Below are 21,881 nucleotides of genomic sequence, written 5' to 3' on the forward strand. Positions count from 1 at the left end.
AGATGAAGGCATTCTTGTACCCGAGTTCCTCATTCCTATACCCCAAGTTCCTGTTGATAATTCCAGGCACCAGAACGAATCACGAGATACACAACCAAACAGGGAGGGGGAGGGGACAAGGGGGTAGTGCACAGGCCCGTGTGAAAACAAGTTGAACAGAGAGGAGGGTGAAGTGAGCAGCCTGCTCTTAAAGGCTGCTAGCGCACGTGCACACAGGGGCTCAAGTAGCTTCATCATGCACGGAATATGAGACCACGCTGCACGTAGGTTGCATAGGTCTTAAAACCAGGCACTTTGCCTGAACACCAATGGTGCGTGCATGGCCCGTAAGTCCCGGAAGTGCTAAGGCTTGGGGTGGCTGAGCATTTTGCCTGAATGCTGCTGACAGCTGGTGGGAGCTCTGGATGTGATGGAAAATACCAAAGCCTGTGATGGATTTGGTTTTGTGACCAAAGTTTATGATATAACTGGGCATAGATCCAGATCAGGTCCATGATTTTCAGAGTGGCAGTTGTGGGCAGTACTGCAGAAAGGTTGTGGAGCCTGGTGTTTCCGGTGTCTGTCATGGAAAGGGGGTCCCGATTGAGATGAAAGGCAACAACAGAGTAAGCAGAACTAAAAGTCAAAAATGAAAATATCCTGGTAATATCTTTGAATGACTGGATCCAGACCTGGGAAAGAGACCATGCTATTGGATGCCTGGACCCAGACATGCCCGAGAAGGTATTATGTGGTTCTTTTCCTCCCATCCTAATTGGATGCCTTTCTAGGACCTCGACCCTTAGCTATGTCAGCTAGAGCAGAAACTAATCAATGGTAGCTAGATCTATGGAACTGGAAGTATTGACCTCACCAAGGAGAGGGAGGACAGCCTTTCCTGGGATGCTATTACTTCCTTCTCCAGATACAAGTGTTCTTAAAAAATGCTAGGGTATACTAAAAATAAAGTTAAAAATGAGACTTTATGGTGCAGTTTCTATGAGGTCAGCATCCATCATGGGGTGGGCCCTGCTTTTTGTGCAATCACCCACGCTTCTTTACGTAACCTATGACCCATGCTCAGAAAGAAAGCTCAATAAACTAATTTGTCTCACCACACTAGATTTTGGTGAAATCATGGACTTTGGTCTGTCATTGGAGCACACCCGGATGACTAGATATTCTCTGTGTCCCCCAGGAAAAGTGAATACAGCAGGCAAATGACCTGTCTAAATATTTAACTGAACCAAAAAACTGAACCTATGTTAAGCCATTTTCAAGTTCTAGTACTGGCAATAGACAGCGTCCTGGTAGTGATGTTGGCTGATATTGGGGTTCAGTGGACACCCATTGTGAGTGCCAGGGTCTTATGTGGTAGAACAAAGACGTGTAGACAGTGAGAAGCACAATGAAAGGATTTAATTACTGAGGTACTTCTAAGGGAGAATGTCTCGAGGTGACGGCAGAGCAGCCCACTCTGCACCAGACTGGCACATAAATGACCTTAGCAGAGGGTTTGGGGCTCATTTCCATAACACAGGTGTTGTGGGATGATCTTTTAGTACACTGTGAAGCTGTCTCTCTGTTTTGTCTCATCTGCCTGGGGCGCCTTCTAATTGGTTTAATAAGTAGCTGAATGGACAATAGCTAGGCAGCAGAGACTAGGAGGGACTTCCAGGGAAAGAGGGGAACTGGGGAAGACTCTGAGCTGTGCAGATTTTGTCAAGGAGACCCGAAGCAAGAGGGAGGCACAGTACTGAGGAGAGGTAAAGAGACAAGTGGCTCAATGCAGATTAAATAACTGGTAGTGACTCTTATCTTAAACCTCCATGGGGGGGGTGGGGGAGGAGGTGGGTGGGGGGTGGAGGGTGTGCATTTTAGAATTACAATGAGCCCTGAAGTGCCACTGAAAGGGAGCCAATTTAGTTGGGTTTGGGATGGGAAATCAGGTTTTTCTTGGTCAACTTACTTTTTCAGATGGTAATTTTCTAGGACTTTTCACAAGACCTGGGCCTCACTCACGCTATTTTCTTAGACTAGAAACCCACATTTGCACTGGAGATCTAGCACAGCGCTAGAATATTTCCTGGATATGCACACGGACCTGAAGTGATGCCCAGCACTAAAAAAACAGAAAACCATTTGTTTCTCAACTAGATCAGGCAATATAGAATTGCCTTTTATACGGATTGAACACATATTAGGAATCTGAGAGATTATTGTGACCCTTTCTTTTAATCTCAGTTTTTCTTTGACTCAAATGCTATATACATATACATATCACAACACACACACACACACACACACACACACACACACACACACACACACACACACGCTTTCCCCTCCAGAGACGAAGAAACAATTTAAAAAAAATCTGAAATTTGTACTTAGGTGACAAGCAATTTTATTTTGCAAAACAATCACTATACAGCAACAAATACATTTGCAAATTGTTTGAAAAACATGAACTAACTACAACCAGCCATTGAAGAAATGCCTTTCTATGGTAACAGGCTCTAGAATTATCAGAAGAAAGAACCCCCACAGATTTGTAGTGACATGTTGGAACCTTGGGATCCCAGCATACAGAGTACACTTTTTTTGATTTTTTTTCCCTTTTTGCTAAAGTTGAAGTGGACTTTCATGATTGGCATTCTTTTGGAGTTTGAAAACATCTTTTTCCTACAGAGGGACTTGGCCTCAACCCACATGGTCAGGCTGAAAATCCTAGGTGTAAAAACACAAACATCAGTGTTGATGTTAGCACATCAGTCTTTGAAGAAATGCCTGGAATTGCATCCCCATCTGATTAATCTACCTTTTCTTTTCTACTTCTAACACAAGTCATTTCTTTTCCTTCCTGTGGCATGAACAATAAAGAAAAACTGTAAGTGCAGCTAGGTCAGAATGAACAGGTTTAGATTATTTCTTAACTACTACTGATGGTGCTCCCTATGTCTGCAGACCTCTCTTCTACCCCACATGTGTGTGTGTGTGAGTGTGTGTGCGTGTGTGTGTGTGTGTGTGTGCGTGCGTGTGTGGAGAAGGACAACTACAGTCTATTTTTCAGTTTGCTGGACCTCTTCTTTCAGCTACCTTCAGCCCAACTGAGCTGGAATTACACAGGTGTCTTTCCTATGGGTGGGATTTCAGCCCATCATCCTGCTGGAACTCAGCAGGCAGCTCCAGAAAGAGTCCGTTCCTAAGTGAACATGGCCTTAGAAACTCATCATAAACTCGGATCCTTCCTGCATTGTTGCAAGGTATCCAATTTTCAGGTGCAGGAGACCCAGAGCATACGAGTTCATTGCAAAAGTTGGCCTTGGAACTCTTCAGAACTCTGGATGCTTACGTATTCTTAAACAGGTTCTCAAAGGCTAACACCAGAGAGAAACTGGCATGAGTAGATCTAGAAAGGGAGCTGTGAAGCTTTCCTTTCTAGATCAGCGTATGTGTGTCCCCACAAAAGTGGTGTCCAAAAGCTTAATTTGAGTCATTATCTTAAGAGAAGGTAAGGTGGGATCCGTCCCATAGTCCCATAAGAAAATGTTTTTAGCCTGTGCATTTCCCTGTCTCTGTCTAGATTCAAAAGTTCAGTCCCCTTGTGTTAACTTTATATAAGATCACAATTTCATGTAAAACAAAGACTTGTATTCATTATAATTGTATTAACATTAGAAATAAATGATTATTTTGGTGCCAGATCTGTTCACATCAGTGATTGGACACGCATTCTAAGAAACTGAATTTTAACACTAAGAAATGTTCTCTTCACCTTAATTTTTATAATAAATGTGGTTGAAATTATTTTCCTCACAGTTTAAAACTACCCTAACCACCTGCTAACTTCTTTTTTTTCTAGGTATCTTTAATCCTTGTCTAGCACTCTCCAAACATGTAAGAATGTCGTTCTTCACACACCATTATCCCATCTTTCATTTCCAGAGTGAGGAAAACATTAATGTTAGGTCAAAAATAAGTGATTTACAAATAAAGACATCCTGTGTGTGTGTGTGTGTGTGTGTGTGTGTGTGTCTCCTGGCTGAGAAGACTGTTTTGGTTGGAAGTTGAGTTTTCCATGTGACTGTCCCACTGGCTATAATACTCAACAGGTCACCAAAATGCCACCAGTGTCTCCTGCTTTGGCATCATCTTGCCTTCTCTCTCAGTTACCCCTACGCCTCTCTGTCCTGTTCTTGTTCAGCATGTTCTTTATATGCAGGACTTGATTTGCTTCACAGACATAAAAATCCTAGCCAACCTTTTTAAGCTAATTTTTCAGATTCAGTCGGCCAATCCTGAGCAAGAAAAAGAATAAATAAATAAAATATAAAAAAGTCCACCCAGTTTGATAATGGTTTATCCTAATTTGGGCCATTGACTACTGTTTACTCATTAAATACGATTTCTCATTGAGTTAAATTGTGATGTCTAGACTTATACAAAATGGAAAAATGTTTACTGATAAATATAGTCATACCATGTTCTTGTACAGACTGCAGTGTTGATTTCTGGAAAGATGGATTTAGATATCTGTGTCTCAAAGGTTTTACATAGGTAGGTTCTCAATATGTTGTAGTTTTCCTTTCTGATTAAGGGATCTTGGGGTAAAGAAGTCAAATGCCTTCTATCAGGGAATTTAATGAACAAGTACTAGTTGGAAAACAGGAAAATATATTCAAAATTATTACTCATAGGTTCAACTTTAGCAAATGGAAAAAAGAAAAAGGGGAGGAAACAAATAATAAAGAATCAGTTCAATGAATGATTATAGGAATTAAACCCAAAGTATTCAGTGATAAAACATGTGCTAAACCCATAATCATTGAGCCAACACTCTGTAAGCCCTTCTATGTATGACTGGACCCACTGCACACACTCCATGTTGGTGAAAGCAAAGAGAAATGAAGTTTCCTAGCATCACAGGACAGACTTGATTCTGGCACCGAAACAGGGCTACAGCTGAGTCGTTACAGAAAGCAACTTCATGCTAGAACGGTTTGTCTTTTTAAAATGTATTTTTAAGTAGGGAGAGAACCCTGCTAACATCTACTTTCACATACCTAAAATTGCAACACCAAAGGGTGTAGGAGACACAGATACTGTGAATAAAGAAGTATCATATTCAAGTATATGAGGAAGTATCACAAATGGCCACAGAGAAATATATATATATATTTATATCTATAATACTGTATCAAACAGATGGAATGGGGGTGTGAAACTGATTGTGTGAACACAAATCTAGCCAATCAGCTGACATTCTAACCAGACACAAGCCCATCCTGATGAAAGCGCATCAATCCTAAGAAATGCACTTTGATACCACTTCTTCAACCACAGCTCAGACACTTTACAGCTAGATTTCAGTTAAATAATTTATTAGGATGGCATACTCTGATATAATCACCCAGGTCCCAAATGTTAATAACTTAGTTGCATCTTTCTTCCCATTTATACAAAATAACACCTTAAATATGTGTTTCTCACATGCTCTTTCCTTCCTGCGACCAGACTTCTTCAGACTCCTTGATTTCATTTAACCTGTAATAGGTGACAATGGGCAGTTTTTAATCTTTTCAACCATAAACAGAAGAGTGAAATGAGCAGCTTGGAATTTTAACAAGGCCTTTCAGAATGAGTTGGAGAGCCTTCAGGCACATGAAAGGTAAAAATGCAATTTAAAAAATAATAGTACTCCATGCAAAACAGAGCAGAGCGAAAATAATTGTCCGATTGTATCCATGTAAAGCCATGTGTTCCTGTTGCGGATGGAAATCAGGTCATTGTTCTGCATATACTATTCATTTTTTATATAAAATTGTAACAATTACTACAGTTTGGGGGTGAGATTATTTATCTATGGTTTGTAAAGAATGAATATGACACCTGCTTAGAGCCCACTCCTGCCAAGAGCTCATGCCTAAATGTACTCCCGTGCTAAAGGAGACATATTCACAAGCCCTGCTTCGCAAGCGCGGCAGTGACATCCTCAGCCAAAGTGGCAAGCTGAGGGGACTCCAGCAGGTTGATACTTCCCGAAGAGGAGACGTTGCTGAGTCGCCGAGGCGATGCCACGCTCGACCTGCTTGGGGACTGTGTGATGATCTCAGCCCCATGGTCTACACGGGCCTTTGCGTGCTCTCTGAAGTTCAACTTTTGGCTGTCAATCTGTTTAAGAGAAGCATTAGTCTTCATTAGCCAAGGCCTCTTCACTAGTCCCCAGCTTGTTCCTACCATCCCACAGCTGCTAAGAATCGGATGTCTATTCAGCTCAGTGTCCCTCCTTCCTGTTTGACACGTTCTTAAAGCAGAGACCCATTTTGATCAAACTATTTCAGATTGTGGTTAGGAATCACGATGGGTTACTAAAGTGGTAGTTGTTAAGTTCTTCAATTTACGGACATGTATGTAGGTAAACATACATATATGTATGTAACAACAATCAATTTAAAACCACTGGCCCTGAATTTGAAAGAGAACTAGGGATTAAGAGAAAGAAAAGAGAAAGAGGAAATGATATAATTACAAAATTATATTTATTATATTCTAATTGCAATAAAATAAAAAGTAGAAAAAGGAATATTTCCTAAGAAATGTGTTTGCACACACACAATGGCTCACGACCTCGTCTCTCACCTTCACGTTGCCTCCTCCGGGTACGTGGTGAGCATTGTCAAGGGAGCCCACTTTAGCTTGGGCCTTCTCCTTGAAATCCAGTTTTACACTCTCGATTTTCACACGTCCACCACCTTCAAGAGGAGAAAGACTTTTAAATTCTTTGCTGAAATGAAATCTTCTATTTATGAAAACTATCCTCATACAAGGATGAACCACATGGAACGCCAGGGAGGAATCTGAAGTTTCAGTCCACATCACTTCGCCTCACGAGGCAGTAGATGGACATCCTCTTACACCACGGTACAGATTGCTCCACACAATGCGCACTACATCCCTATCCGTGTCTCCTTGGGAACCAGAGAGGTTTTCCTTAGTTGTCCTAATACCTCTAAAAATACACAGCAACGAAAATATCCTCCTGCATCCTTTCTAAACCTTCAGACATGTAATACTTCTATTTTTACTAGAATAAATTAAGTGGAAATGAAACTGTCCTTTATTGATCTTCATGATAAAAAGGATAAAAAGCCACTTCTCTAAAAGAGTTTTAGGCTGTGTTGGTGCACGTCCTAGACAGTTGTGAGCTTGGCACACCTAGAGTGCCCCGAGGGAATCTCAGATGATGACGTTTCCAGATCAGAGTGGCCCAGCCAACTGTAGGTGGCACCATCTTTGAGCAGGTGGGCCTGGGCTATGAGAAAGCTGCATGAACATGAGCCAATAAGGAAGCCAGAGAGCAACCCAGCAAGCAGAATTTCTTCATGACTTTGGCTTTAGTTTCTGCTTGAGGTCCTGCCCTGGTTTTCCTCCATGACGACTGTGACCTACAAGTGCAAGCTGTGATGAACCTGTTGCTTTTAGTTATGACACCTAAGTTACTTTTAGTTATGAAATCAGATTGGGACGGTGGGTATATAGACAATATTCAGTTAGCTTTCTGTATTTGCAGGCTCTACATCCTTGGATTTGAAAATACTTAGGAAAAATTTGCGTCTGTATTGAACACCTGCAGAACGTTTTCCTTATCATTATTTCCTGAATATTATATAATCAAGATTTATACAATATTTAGATTGTTAGATGCTACACATAATAATGAGGTGATTTAAAACATACAGAAGGAAAAATCTATGCCATTTTATTTAAGAGACCCGAGGGTCTGGGTATCCACAGGGAGTGTTGGAACCAATTCTGCATAAATGAGGGAGAAGCCTACTCTCACTTGTACAGTCCCAGCATCAATAATTTTTCCAATGAAGTGAGTTAAGAATTGCATTTTTTATAACTAGTTTTAAGACCCCTCCTCTACTTAGCATACAGAGTGCTAGGCTATGACTGAAGAGTTTCTTGTACAGATTCTGACATTGTCACTGTTCTGATAACACTGACAGGCTTTTGGATCATGCTACTCCAGAGTGCTAAAACTCTCAAGTGTGATAATCTGTTGATGGCTATGGTTCCACAAACACCCCTTAGAGCTGTTTTTTCCATCCCTATGGGCCTCTCTTAGACTTTCAAAGTAGAGCTTCTACACTTAGTAGCTATACAGTGTTGCTCCTACTGCTCTTTAACCACGGCTAAGCGTTTGCTGATGTTTTTGACTTAGAAAGGTAGACTATAATCTATTTTATAGATCTGAACCTAAGAGATTTTCATGGGATGTTTGGTTTCAACTACCAGCATTTGTCAGGAAGAAGTGTATCTTGATCCTTTAATCTGACATTTCCATGGGGATTTTAATTTAGAAAAAAGTGGTAGCAAGAACTATAAAAATATGTTGAATTCTCCTTTTTTAATATTTATTTATTTATTTATTTATTTATTTTGAGCCAGGGTTTCTCTATGTAACAGCACTGGCTGTCCTGAAACTCTCTTTGTAGACCTGAGAGATCCATCTGACTCTGCCTTATTAGTGCTGGAATTCAAAGTGTGCGCTACCATACCTACCTCAATTTGGAATTCTTATTTCTTTTAAGATTTATTCATTATGCATATAGTATTCTGCCTTCACGTACGCCTGCAGGCCAGGAGAGGGCACCAAACCTCATTATAGATGGTTGTGAGCCACCATGTGATTGCTGGGAATTGAACTCAGGACCTCTGGAAGAGCAGTCAGTGCTCTTAAACTCTGAGCCATCTCTCCAGCCCTTCAATTTGGAATTCTTGATGCTTATGTATCTCTGCAACTTTTTAGGAGTCAGTTTTTCACTACTACAGATTATGCAATTTAAGTTTTCCACATTTGAGAAAATTGCAAGGGTCAGCACATCCCAAGGGCAATGGAGGAGGCTTGCCATAAGAAAACCTTCCTGATCATAGTATCCTTCCTACCATATAAAGAAAGGAGGCTCATTAAGGTTTACCCACATTCTATTGAGTCTGTGATATCTTTCTTGTTCTAATTCTAGACAGTTATATTAATACTCAACTTGCTTGGCCAAGGGCCTCTTGTAAGGTATTAAAATACATTTTTAGAGGAAAATGTAGAACTCAATAAAAAGCAGTAAAATTAAAAAAATAATAAAAAATACATTTTCAAAAGCACTCATTTCTTTGTCTTGGAATTTAGAGTGTATAAACTAGTATGTAATTCACATGTATGGGCGCTACCTCAAAATATGCATGATTTCATGGAGCATTGTTCTCCCTGTGTTTTGCCTAGCCTGTGGGTCTCTCTTGTTGGTTGTGAGGGGATTAGCATCATTCATAATGATTTATACAAATGCAATCACCTTGGTTAGCTGGAGAATGTTGGGTCTTTTAACTAAGGATATTAATTGCTTGGGAATCTTATTTTGCATTTTTTGGTAGCTTCTGGCAAAAATTGCTTTCCCAAGATTCCTTTCTTTTACTGTATGTTGTGTTAACATAGTTTTGTTAAAATGTTATTGAATTTTTTTATTAAAAGGAAAGGAAAATAACATATTGACAGAAACTACATCCAATAAACTACATCTGTTGTTTTCTCAATAGACAGTCTTATGTAATGTTTAGACAAGCCCATCTGAATTTAGAGATATATGCCTCTGGTTTTAAAATACTTCGGCATCCACCATGAGAAGTAATTATGAAAAATTATAATCTTCATCAGGCTTTAAAGTGAACTGCAACTATGATCGCTATTGTCAAGGATCACCATGCTGACGCTTCCTTTATGAATTTAGTCATCCAATTTAGTTATAATAGAAGAATCAGATTTAGAAATAAGTGGGAGTCTGTGACAATAGTCTTTTGTGCCCACTAAATCATAAACAGAATATTGCCTTTATCTCTATGATGGTTCCTGTGCATACAAACCAGGTGAATGACTAACTACATCTGTTCAGAATCAAAGAAACCAGCGTTTTTCTTTGTACTCTGCAAGAAAATTGGCAATGTGGCAAGGTACCCACATTATGCTATAAACTGAGCAGTAGCCGTCAATCAGTCAGTGGTAGACCAGCTATAGACAGGGGTGTTTGAAGATCTGAACTAAGGCATGTACCGTTGCTGCTCATGAGGAGAGAGCATGGATCCCTTGGGGGCAGTTCTGTATCTAGCAATGCAGATTCCATACACAAAGACTCAATTTCCTTGACTCTTCATGAACACAGGCCCAGTGAAGAATTATTTCTGGATTTTTCTCATGTAGCTGTCTACTCTGAGACTTGTTCAGCCCATTTTTGTATCCAATCAAAATGATCCTAATAATTTTCTATCTGGAAGTCTCAGTTCAATTATTTTCATACCTTACTTTGGACAATATTTGAGATGATAATTAATCTACTAATCTACATTTGGTTTATATGTTAAAATACCAAACAGATGGATAAGGTCAATTATTTTGCCCTCCTGTAATCCAATGGTCTGCTATAAATTGTACAGTGTCAAAATATCCTCAAGAACAAGAAACATTTGATAGTTATTCATTATTATCTATGTCTGGAGGTGGAATTTAGCACAAGTAAACCATTTGTGATACTCAGAATAAAAATGACTCATGCCATATTCATACTTTTGAAATGAAGACCCCCACCTCGGCAAGTGGGGATTCAAGTTCTAGTTTAAAATCCTATCCATGAGATTCCTGGAAACGATAAGAGAGTCTAGGGCCAGGCACACTGGGGGCATATTGCCTTCTGCTGAGGAGTCCCAGTGCTCAAGAGAGAGCTGGAGAAATGAATCAGTAAATGACTTTCTTCAGCTATGAGATCCCATCCCATTTTATATAATGTAAAAAACATAATTTTAAGAAACATATTTGGAAATACTGTCTTCGGTCACTGTTCTTACATATAAGACTCAGTATATTTTGCAGACTCCATATCCTGAAAGAATTCTGGTGTTCTATACACATGGTCACCTCCAGGTAATTAGGTTCACTTATTCCAAAGGAAGATGCTGCGACAGTTTGTACTTAAATATTTATTAACAAAAGCAGTATCAAGAGTTTGAAACATTTTTTTCTATCATGTTTTTCACAAAACATCAAGAATTCTGCCTGTCTACTTCTTCAATCTAATTAAGTATACTACAACTGTTACAAATATTTTTTACCTGGCCTGTGACGAATGTTCTTCAGAGAGCCACATTTGGATGTCACATGGCTTAAGTCTATCTTCTTAGTAACAATTTGTACCTGTGCGAATCACAGGAAATGAACTTTAGAGAGCGTAGACACAGAAGGACCCACAAATCTGGATATGTACTCACACCTGTAACAGGTCACATCATATCCACAAACACACACACACATCTACACACACAGAGACATAGACCACACACACAGAGACATGCACACACACACATGTAAACAGACACACACAGACATACACCCACAGACACACACACACAGACATACACCCACACAGACACCCACACAGACACCCACACAGACATACACATACACAGACATATACACACACAGACATACGCACACACAGACACGGACACACACAGACACACACAGAGGCATATACACAGACCACACACAGACCACACACAGACAGACAGACAGACAGACACACACACACACACACACTTCTTGTCTCCTCTATTTCAAACTGGAAAGAAGAACCCAAGCAAGTGAAAAACCCTAGAAGAGAAGTCTTATTAGTAGAAAATAGATAATGCTTGTAAGAGCGTGGGGCGATTTGTATTAATAAGGCAAGCATCCCCTGAGAAAAGCCCACCATGTTAAACTCTTCCACAGCAAGGAGCAAAGAGAAGGATGGGTTATCATTCACAAGGTGACTTTTATATAGATGTGACTAATGCTGGTCACAGTAACAAGACAAGCATGGAGACAGAAGAAAGTGCTGAGAAGACTTTCCTAAACTGTCCCCTTAGCCTGGCTAGACGGAATTTTTCTTATGCACCGGGCTAGAAAATGATACCGCTTTTTCTTGTTTTTCTATTTCATTAAAATGTTTCATCTGTCAATATTTGGAGTGGTCCAGTCTCTGTCAACCTCAGAAGAATGTAAGAATCCCTCAGACACGGGGAATATGCACAATCATACAGGTGATTCGTCTTTTACAGGAAGTCTAAGACCATTGTTTTGCAGGTTGGAAGCTCCTACTTAAGCTTAGTATTAGATCTTATGTTATCTGAACATTTTCTTTACTGCTGTATTTGGACCAAAGACATTTGCCGTGTAGGGCAGCATGGTCCATCTTCTGCTACTCTCAAGGGAATAAACTGGATCAGAGAGAGCTTCTTCCGTGAAGTATCATATGTTGTTATACTTATAGTCAGGAGAACAGCTAAGTCAGTGTGGGTACTGATCCTGAGGCTTAGAACAGCATCCATGAAGGAGACCAGCAAATGGTCTGCTTTGACCTTTGGGGACTGCTCTTTATAGAAAGGACTACCGTCTTCTTTTCTTCCAGGCTGAAGACTGAGAAGGAATCTTAGACTGTTAAAGGTTCAGGGTCCGATGCTGTATACATTAGTTAGGTCACAGACTATCAATCAGAGCCTCATGCTCAGATGCAGAAAAATAGAATCAGCATGAGTCACCTTTTGAAATCATTCTTATTTTATAAGAAACCATAATTTCTTCAGCTTGAGCTAATCTGACTACTTTCACTCTGCCTCCACCAACAGGTAACAAGTATGGATTCAGTATTCATTTCTTTTCATAGGATATTATTTTCACTAAATGAAAAGAGACAGGAAAAATCCCAGCAGGATAAAATGTATGTCAGAGCAGCAGTCTTTTTACTTTGAATTATAAACGAGGCATGCTTTGCCAGTTTTGTGTTTTTCCAAAAGATATCCTACCTTTCCTAAATACTGAACCAGGAAGGAGTGACATCACGTACTGAGTGCTTCCAAGCGTACCAGTCTTTGCCTCAAGAGTAATTTACATGAAGTTAGAACAGTGTGAGCCTGACTCACTTTTTCAGAGGAAAAGAGACAGCAATCGAAGCATCTTAGTGAAAAGGCCAAGAAACAGTTAGCAGGTGAGGAGGGTAGCCATTCCCCCCACCCTCCCCTCAGAAAGCCATGGTGCATCTAGCCAGCCTTCCTTTCTTATCTGATTGGAGAGCAAAGGATGGGAAGCCCATCACCAGGAAAGCAAACCACCACACCAGACGACATGTGTTGAGAATGTAGTCTGTCATGAGGAAGGTGAAGAAGGAGAGAGGGTGCTGGCTCTGCAGGGCTCCACACACTTTCAAGTCAGCCTTTCTCAGAGTCACTTCTACTTACATTTCCGCCCCCAGCAGAATGTTTGATGTTATCCTTGGAACCACATCTTGACTGAACTTTGCTAAAATCGATCTTCTTGTTTAAAATCCTAACCTAAAAGGAATTGGAGGTAACATTTTTCTTTCCAGGTATTGGGCAGAGGGAACCAGAATGTGGAGTACTATAGAGGCCCTCAGCTTCCTTCCACCCATGGTCATGTAAGAGAAGATACTACACTGCACCTGAATGGGCTGTGTCATGGAGTATGAGCCTCCATTTTCCTGGAACCCTGAAGGTCAAGCTCTGGAGCTTTAGGTATACTAGTTTTATAGGTATAATCTCAAAACAGTAAGAATGAAAAGTGAAAACCTGGATCATCTGTGAAGGAAACACTGGGGCTCTGGTTTACTCAGTGCAGTGTAGTTTAGCCCACGATCTGGAAGGAAATGCCAGTGCAACGCCCAGTCCCATGTGGGCAGTCATCGGCTATTAACCACCGCCTACACTTCACTGTTCTATTAGCCTATACCGCACAAGTGAGGTTCATGCTTGGTCTGGCTGATAGTTCCAAGTCAGGATTCCCACTCCTACAAGAATTCCTGTTCCCTAGGAGGGTCAACAAAGAATCCCAGGGTCTGCTTTGACTGCGGCTATGTCTTTTAAAGGTCCCCTGCTTTTAATAGCTCCTGAGCAACCATTACCCATTAGAGGCCATTTGGAAACATTCCTTCCATATGCCAAGGTAAGAAAACCAACGTCCATCCGTCAGCTGGCTTATATTAGGTTATCTAGACATCATCTAGGCTTTGGTTTCAGCCTCAAGACTTGAGACAAAATGTCTTTTCAGGAAGTCAAGCATTCATCCTGAAAACCACAGCAAATCAGGGCCTGGAAAGACATTACTTGCAGTAATATACTGCAAGAGTCATAACTGTTATAATTTCTTTCATCTGCCTTTTGAACTTAGCATGTTTTGAGGACAAACAAAATAAATATAGAAGGAAGGACTTAGTTTTGTTATGCTCATTGCTCTCCTTTGTTTACTTTCTTTAAAATACTTCTTCATAACTTAAAAAAAACCCACATCTTTAAGGTACAGTTTATCTTCTGCACAAACTCTTATTAACTTTAGTTTAAATGTGCAGTCTTCTTGAGAGAATTAACAAGTCTATGGGTATTTGCAGAAAAGAATCTAAAATTCAAAAGGGCATAGAATCCTATTTTTAGCTAGGCAAGGCTTAAATCACCAGTGCCTGTCTAACAAGAACAAGACAGCTTGTCCCTTGCAGAAAAATATCATTGGCAGCTCTCATCAGGAGCCCAAGGCAAGGACCTCTTGTCAACATTTAAATTCAGAAGATATGATGGTTAGGCTGCTCTCTAGGGCATAACAAAACTTTCAATGTAAAAACTGTGGGGATAGCAAAGGATGAATAGCTACCATTAAATATACCGAATTCTAAGTTTTATGTAAGTGGTGGAAGTACTGATTCTCAAACTGTGAAGACTATTACATTTAAAACCTCAATAATAAATTATCCTCAGAAGGAAAATCATAACAATTTTTATGTCTATTAATATTTTAAATAATTCTGGGAATGAAATAGAATTTATATGAGCCATTTTACTATCTTATGGGGATGAAAGGTATTTTAAATTTTATTTCATAAATTTCAACTTCATCATTAAAGTCTTAAGTGAATCAGCACTAAATCATTAGAACTCCAACACTGATTCTGATTCACTTATTGTAAGACTGGAAAACCAAGTTCCGCTCATGGATCTGTTTGACTCTAACTTTAATTAATGATTTGACATTTTTTATGACTTCCAAAATAAATGATTCAATTCAAAAGACTCACCTTGCCAACATCACTTAGGATGTTCTAGAGTCTCAAAATCCTATTATTTAAAAAGCTTACTTTTGTTGATTTTTTTTTTTCCAGAGTCACTCATTTCCCAGGGAAAAACTGAACTGGTCTTTTTTTTAACAGTAGTATCTCTACTCAATTTGTAATGCAAAGGCTTTGGGCATGAATAATGTTGTACTTTTTACAAGTCTATGTATTGAAATAGCTTGGTAATTTCTTCATATTGAGGTTTTCCCTTCATTCAAATTTTTAGAAAGTTCTAAGGAATAGAAGACCAGGTCATTGACGTGAATTAACTTGTAAACAGTTTGTTCAGCTTTTCACTGTATCCTGAGGTCTAGGCTGTTCATGTCCTTGTTTGGCTGAATGAACAGCAAACAAAATGGGGAAGCATTGATTTCAGTTTTGTGAACTCAAAGTACTAATTTTCTCAGAAGTTTCAATAATTAGTATTTATAAATATAGCTCTAAAAATTTTGCTACCCTACAAATTTTTGAATTATAGCTTTTCTTTTCTTTTTTTTTCAATCTGTGTTGAATATAGTCAGATATTGGCATCTTTTGAGACATCAAAGGGTTTAATAACAAAAAGATACGTATGATCAGTAAAGAAGTCTTTTCCATATAATGTAATGAACTTCAGTGAATAGTTTCCACCTTCATACTATGGTTACTGACACTATTTGAACCTTAAGTTATTTTATTGTTCACCTATTTATCACTTTCTCAAATAATTAAATGAAAATAAGGCAGTGAAGGAAGACAAGAGAAGTCAAAACAAAACCTGTCCAATCTCTCAAGACTTAGAGACCATGCTTTCCTCTCTCGTTCGGTCATATACCAGTTGGCAATGTCATTGTTTGATTCTTCATATGTGAATGAGAAAATAGCCTTATCTACTCTTTTTGCCTTAGTCTTTCTTGGAGATTCCACTGTCTGTGGCTCAGCTAATCTGAGAAAGACAGATTGAGGCAATACCTGACAATTCACAAGGCAATCAATCAAATTCACAGGCATAGCCACAGCTTTGCTTCCTCTAGCCATTTAATAATGAACAGCCTGAGAAAGCAGGTTCTGTTGACTGGTTCCATTCATAATGTGCAACTACTGCAGGGGCACAGACTTGTGCTGTTTGTTGTTGGGGTCTCACTACTTAGCCCAGGGTGACCTTGAACTTGCAATCCTCGTGTTGCTGTTTACCTAGTGCAGGAATGACACACTGGGTGTGGCATCACACCCTAAGACCATGTGTGTTTAAAATGATGTTGATACAGTTGAAAAAAAAATAAGAATGCTTCAGTAGTAGAGGACTATTCCTTTGGTTCACAGAAAAGCTAAAACAGAAGTTGCTTCTTTTTTTTTTTTAAGCTACATGTTTGTTTCATCCACTTCTTAAAAGAAGAATATTAATTTAAATTTAGATTAAACTGAGATTGAGGACCTTGCCACAGATAGTTCCAATTTGAAATATTTAATAAGATAGTTGTAGTTATACCTTGAGTTAAATGAGCCAAGCTCACTCTCTCCAGCAAATCCATCATTGTGTTTTTGTTTGTTTGTTTTTGTTTTTTTCTCATTAGAATGGGCCTATGTTTGGGCTGAGAGGATTAACTATATTACTTTCCGCAAAGCTCATCATATTTTCTACTGACTCATCTATCCCATCAGGCACTGGCTTGCCTTTCTTAACTGCGCTGAGCTTGTCTGGTGACAGCAACTGGACTGTCACATCAGAGATAAGAGACAGGTACAAAAGAGCTACAGACAGAAAGCAGCACATGTTTCAATTGGTGACAAATATCCAAGTTGCCAAATGTCTGCATACCACTGTTTTAAAAACTAGTTTCTGCGCAAAGTATGGGGTTCCTCTGTCTTCCTTGATGAATCTTGGCTGGCTACTGCCCACTCAAAAATGCTAAGATAATGACCTTGTAATTGAAAGCAGCATGTCAATAGTCACAATTTTTTTCAATGCAGCCAGATAATCAAGGTCTTTAACACAGCTCCCTTATTATTTCCATGACACCCTAATGTATTATATTTCCCATTTATTCTATAAGGAAGGAACTGTAAAACGCTCTAGCCAAACACTCCAGTAAATATCCACACACAAAAAGCTTCCTTCACTGCCAACATTTGGGAAGATGCACTCACTATATGAGGGGTTTTAGGAGGAAAATGCTACAGTGTTGAGACATGAGTATTTCTGTAAGGATAACTAACTCAATGGCAAGCATCAATTTCCTTTTATAAATTAATCAATTTAAAGTTGGGGGTATTTTCTCTCTGCGTCTCATCTTGGTGAAGAATACCTCCTGTTTCTACACAAAAGTCACGGCATTGTTTCTTGGTTTCTCTCTGTCATCTGGTGCTGGGACAGGGTCATTTTGAGTCAGTTTACCCCCCTTCCCAGTGAAAAAAGATATTTAATAAATAACGCCAAGATTTTGAAGCTATTTTTGTTTGTGATATAAATATGTCTTAACCAGTCCTTAAGCATACTCTCTTGGGAAGCTATATCTCTGATCCAAAAATATACCAACATTATGAATCGCCAATTTTAGTGGATGTCAACTTGAAGTGGACTTTGGAACATAAAATAAACAAAAAGAGGAGAAAATGGATGCCCTCATATTTTAGTCTTGATTTAAAGAGTCTTGCAGATCTATGGCTAAAACTAAAGTAGAAAGAGCAGGGTAACCTGTAGGGACCCTCAAAGAAGGTCATAAATTATAAAATTCATGCTATAACATATCATATATTCATATTCATAACATATATTATAAAATTTCTGTGAAATTATATAAATGCCTTTTACTGTTTATTAAATCTTCTCTTTAGTTTCTATATGACAGGACATTTTTTAGGAATCTAAGAGATGATGGTTTTAAAAATCAGGACTCAAAGAAAGCCACTTTTAGTGAAGAAGAATCTGCAGACACAGGAGTTTTCATAACAGGGAACCTATGCAGTGTTGCTTGCCTGTAGTCTCAGCACTTGGGGAGTGAGACAGGAGCATGGGTTAAAGGCTTGACCAACCTTGTCTCAGAACAGGCTACTCCACTTTTGGACAGCTTATCAAAAGCTGTGGTGAGGAACTTTCCATTTAAGTTTAATAGTTTGTTAAACTTATTTTATTCAAGTTACTCTTCTAAATGATTTGCATATAATTATTAAAAATTTGACAGGTGGCCATTTCTAAATGACCCGAAAGGTCTCCTTCTCTCACATGGGTAAAACTGATGAATGTGAGAACAATGAGATGATTCTTGCTCTTTTTATTTTATTACAGATCAAATTTGTTAGAATTTGGGTTATACGTTATACTTTTGGCTTTACAAGTTTCTTACACCTCATATTTTCACAGCATCTTCCTGTGAAATGTATTGTTTGTGACCACACTATTACAGCCATTCTGTAGGCCCATTGTCCCCCTGCCCCGCCCTGTCCCTGGCTCACCATCTGATTTTTCTTAAGCCCTTGGGTTTTCCTAGAACAGAATCATGATGTGAGAACCACTGAAAGCTGATGGGAAGGAAAGAGCAGCAAGGAATTCTGGTACTGACAGTAGGCAGGAATGCTGGAAGACTTCACACATCAGCAAGAGCTTTCCCTGTAACCTAAGATAGAATTTTCTTGGCAAGAAGGAAGGATATCAGAAATTAGAGGCAGAAACCCTAGGAGACAAGTGGAGGAGAGACAGAAAAAGCATCCAGATCCATAGAAATCTGGGGTCTAATGGAGCATTATGTCTTTGTTACAAAGGTAGACAATGCTTTTTGTCCTGTATTTAAAGAATAATTTAAAACATCCTTTCAAAGTTGAGCCATCTAATAGGATAGTGATATTCTGAGACATATTTAACAGTATTTATATCATTTTTTCCAGGCTTTATCCAAGCAAGATTCAGGTCAGAATAGAACGCAGAGCCCACTGCCTAGAGAGCAAGTGAATGTTTGTTCTAGACCTGCTGCCAGAAGGAAAAAGAGCTTTTGTTCACAACAGTAGAGCTCTAAAGTAGAACTTCCATGGTTACAGTTCTGTTCACTAGAACTGTAGAGAGTTATCTGCTTAATGTCAACCAAAATATCCACCCTTTTTAATATCTAGGCAATAAGTCAGGCAGCAACTTGGCAAACCACACTGTGATTCTGGAATAAATATTAGGAAATGATAAATCACAAAGGAAGAATTTAAAATTGCAGTCACTAAAGTTAATAGGTGAGCTCATTGTCTGAATCCAAGAAAAAACTCAAATCTGTATTACAAGTAACCTTTAATATTTCCAAACCTACAGAGCTGTGGAGTTCTAATCAGAAATCATTCTTGCATAAAGTCTAGTCAACTAGTGTCCACGAATGATCAGAAGGAAACAACGTATTGACTGATTTTCAGTGTCTTTCATCAGCTTGGCTCCTCAGCAATGAATGATGACCAGTGACCTTGCATCATCCCCATCTCCTGAGACAGAGCTGTCAGATTATAATGCACAGAAATAATTTAACCATGAGTGGGACTGGATTTCTGACATCAAGTATGTGATAGCACAGAGTTCTTACCTGACCCCCTTTGGGCTGGTATTTGATGTTGTCAGTTGATCCGATTTTGGACTTGACATTTTTCAGGTCTGGCAGTGGCTGGTTAATAAGTCGAAGCTGCTTGGGAGTAGCTGGGGACTTTGGAGGGGTGCGAATGATGGCGACTTTCTTCTCACTAGGCACCAAGATGGCAGATTTTGGGGTTCCTGGTGTATGAGGGGTCCTGGGATAGCTGGGGGTTCCAGGAGTACCTGGGGTACGTGAAGAGTAGCTTGGGGGAGTGCCAGGAGTGATCGCAGTGGATCCAGGAGTGGTCGGGGTTGAGGTGCCACTCTTTCCAGCTCTGCGAATTGGCTCTGACCCTTTGTTAACAACCAGGTCACACACACACAAACACACACGCACACACACACACACACACGCATACATGGAAAAGAGAGAAAAGAAAACCACACCATGGCATCAGAAAGTTCTCTTCAAGGCACCCTTCTTCCTACATATAGTACTCACAAAGTACTTTACTCCAATGCATTCAGAACCCTATCAAAAACCACAATAATGCTTAAAGAGGCGAGATCCTCCTTTCCTCTCTTTGGGTTCATAAGTTGGTGATATCTTAGGATATATGTTAGTATACAAATTAAAAATTTGTACTTTTTTCCTATTTAGTCTCATAGTTCTTAGTGGGAATCTTGGAAAACTATCCTTCTGCTTGTATGGTTCCTGAGGCAGAGGGAAGACCTGGAGCTGGAAACAGTATACATTTATTGACAGATGTCCCTGTGAGTACTCCTGAATGGCACGTGGGCCACCCTTTCCTGTCTTCAAGCACATCTATTCTGAGTCTCAGACGTACTTACGATAGACAACTGTGTATTTAGTTCCTACAGTTTTAGCCTGTGTGGGTTTCAGTGTTCACCTCTCAGCTTATATTGAGAGCTCAGATAGTTCCAAACTAACACAGTTATTAAGAGGGGTTTATTATACCTTGAGATAAGTGAACCAAGCTCCCAATCTCTACTGAATCTAGCATTACACATGTTCCCTTCTCCTAGAGTTCATGAGGTTCCTGCAGAGAATTGTTTCCTTGACATTTTTCAGAAGTTGAGTAAATGCCAGAACATTCCTGTGTGTAGCTAAGGAGATGGGAGGCAGACAGAGAAGGGTAAAATGCTTGCCTTTCTAACTGCCTATGAGTGTTTTTGCTATTGCTGCACAGAGCTATCATAGGCCCAATATTTGTACATGTCAACATGTCAGGTTATAGTCACTACCAAGTGACACAGTGCGGTAGACTTGTGTTCAAAGTAAAGCCAGAGAGTAACAGCAGCCCTGGCTCAGAACATTTAAAAAGCAGTTTATAGACAGACACCTCTTAAGGGAAAAGCAAAGTGGCTCAAAAAAATGGATTCACGTAGAAAGTGCCATTTTGTTTCCATAGCAACACATATAGGCATAATTTAAGATGTTCCTTTGAAGAGCACCTGATGCCTTTGTGTTGTCTTACCCTCTTCTGGGTTCTTGTTTAATGTCCAATTCCAACCCTAGATATTTGGAGTTAAATTCACTCCCCTGGAGATCACCAACTTCTAAATGTCCTTCCTCCTAGTTCTTTTCCAGCAGTTTATTTTTTTTCTATGGTAAGAGTTTTGAGGTTTTTCACTGAGTTCTTAGAATAGAATTCAAAGGATCTTAATATTTCATAAAATCAAATGGTGCTGGGCATGAGCATTGTAATGACAGCAACATTTTCGCCATAAACAAAACCACTGAGTATCAGGCATGATAGCTGAGTCTGAATAGGACGATTATGATTGAAAATTTGAAAGCAAATGCTGAGTTAAAGTGATCTACAATATGACAGTGGTAGCAGTTTCTATCAGTACATCCTAGCTCCTCAATTACAGGGACCTGGGTCTCCATATAGTGTGATAGAGCACTTCTCTAACACGGCTCCTTCCAAATCAATGTTAAGGTGTTAAGGCAGGTTGTGAAGCTATCAATGGACTGAAGACCAAATCTGTCCAAGCATTAGTTGTGCAGCATTACCTAGGTTGTTCTCTCTGTTAGGTTAGTCTCTTGTCGTTGAATTAAGGGTGCTAACAAACAACCATCAGAACTGTTAACTCAAGTGTTAACAGTTTTGTATCTAACATGTGTTAAACATGTAGCTATTTTCACTGACTGGAATAGT

The 21,881-nt window shown here is 39.4% G+C and overlaps 1 protein-coding gene across 5 annotated transcripts in view; it reads right to left on the reverse strand.

The window, feature by feature from the left end:
- Positions 1-2,379: 2,379 nt before the first annotated feature.
- The window catches only part of Map2 (microtubule associated protein 2), a 270,127-nt gene continuing 250,625 nt past the window's right edge, over positions 2,380-21,881 (reverse strand). For 4 of the 5 annotated variants that reach the window (XM_050154291.1, XM_050154288.1, XM_050154289.1 and 1 more), the window contains exons 10-14: positions 19,709-20,049; positions 13,300-13,392; positions 11,140-11,221; positions 6,622-6,734; positions 2,380-6,153 (exon numbers count right to left, since the gene is read on the reverse strand). In XM_050154291.1, the coding sequence (XP_050010248.1) occupies positions 5,938-6,153; positions 6,622-6,734; positions 11,140-11,221; positions 13,300-13,392; positions 19,709-20,049 (845 nt within the window). In that variant the 3' untranslated portion in view covers positions 2,380-5,937. The remainder of the gene's footprint in view (positions 6,154-6,621; positions 6,735-11,139; positions 11,222-13,299; positions 13,393-19,708; positions 20,050-21,881) is intronic. The other variant, XM_050154286.1, reaches the window with a different exon arrangement.

This window comes from Alexandromys fortis, unplaced genomic scaffold, assembly GCF_014885135.2.
Source record: "Alexandromys fortis isolate MF-2015 unplaced genomic scaffold, M_Fortis_MF-2015_v1.1 scaffold_40, whole genome shotgun sequence".
In the NCBI taxonomy this organism is placed as follows: domain Eukaryota; kingdom Metazoa; phylum Chordata; class Mammalia; order Rodentia; family Cricetidae; genus Alexandromys; species Alexandromys fortis.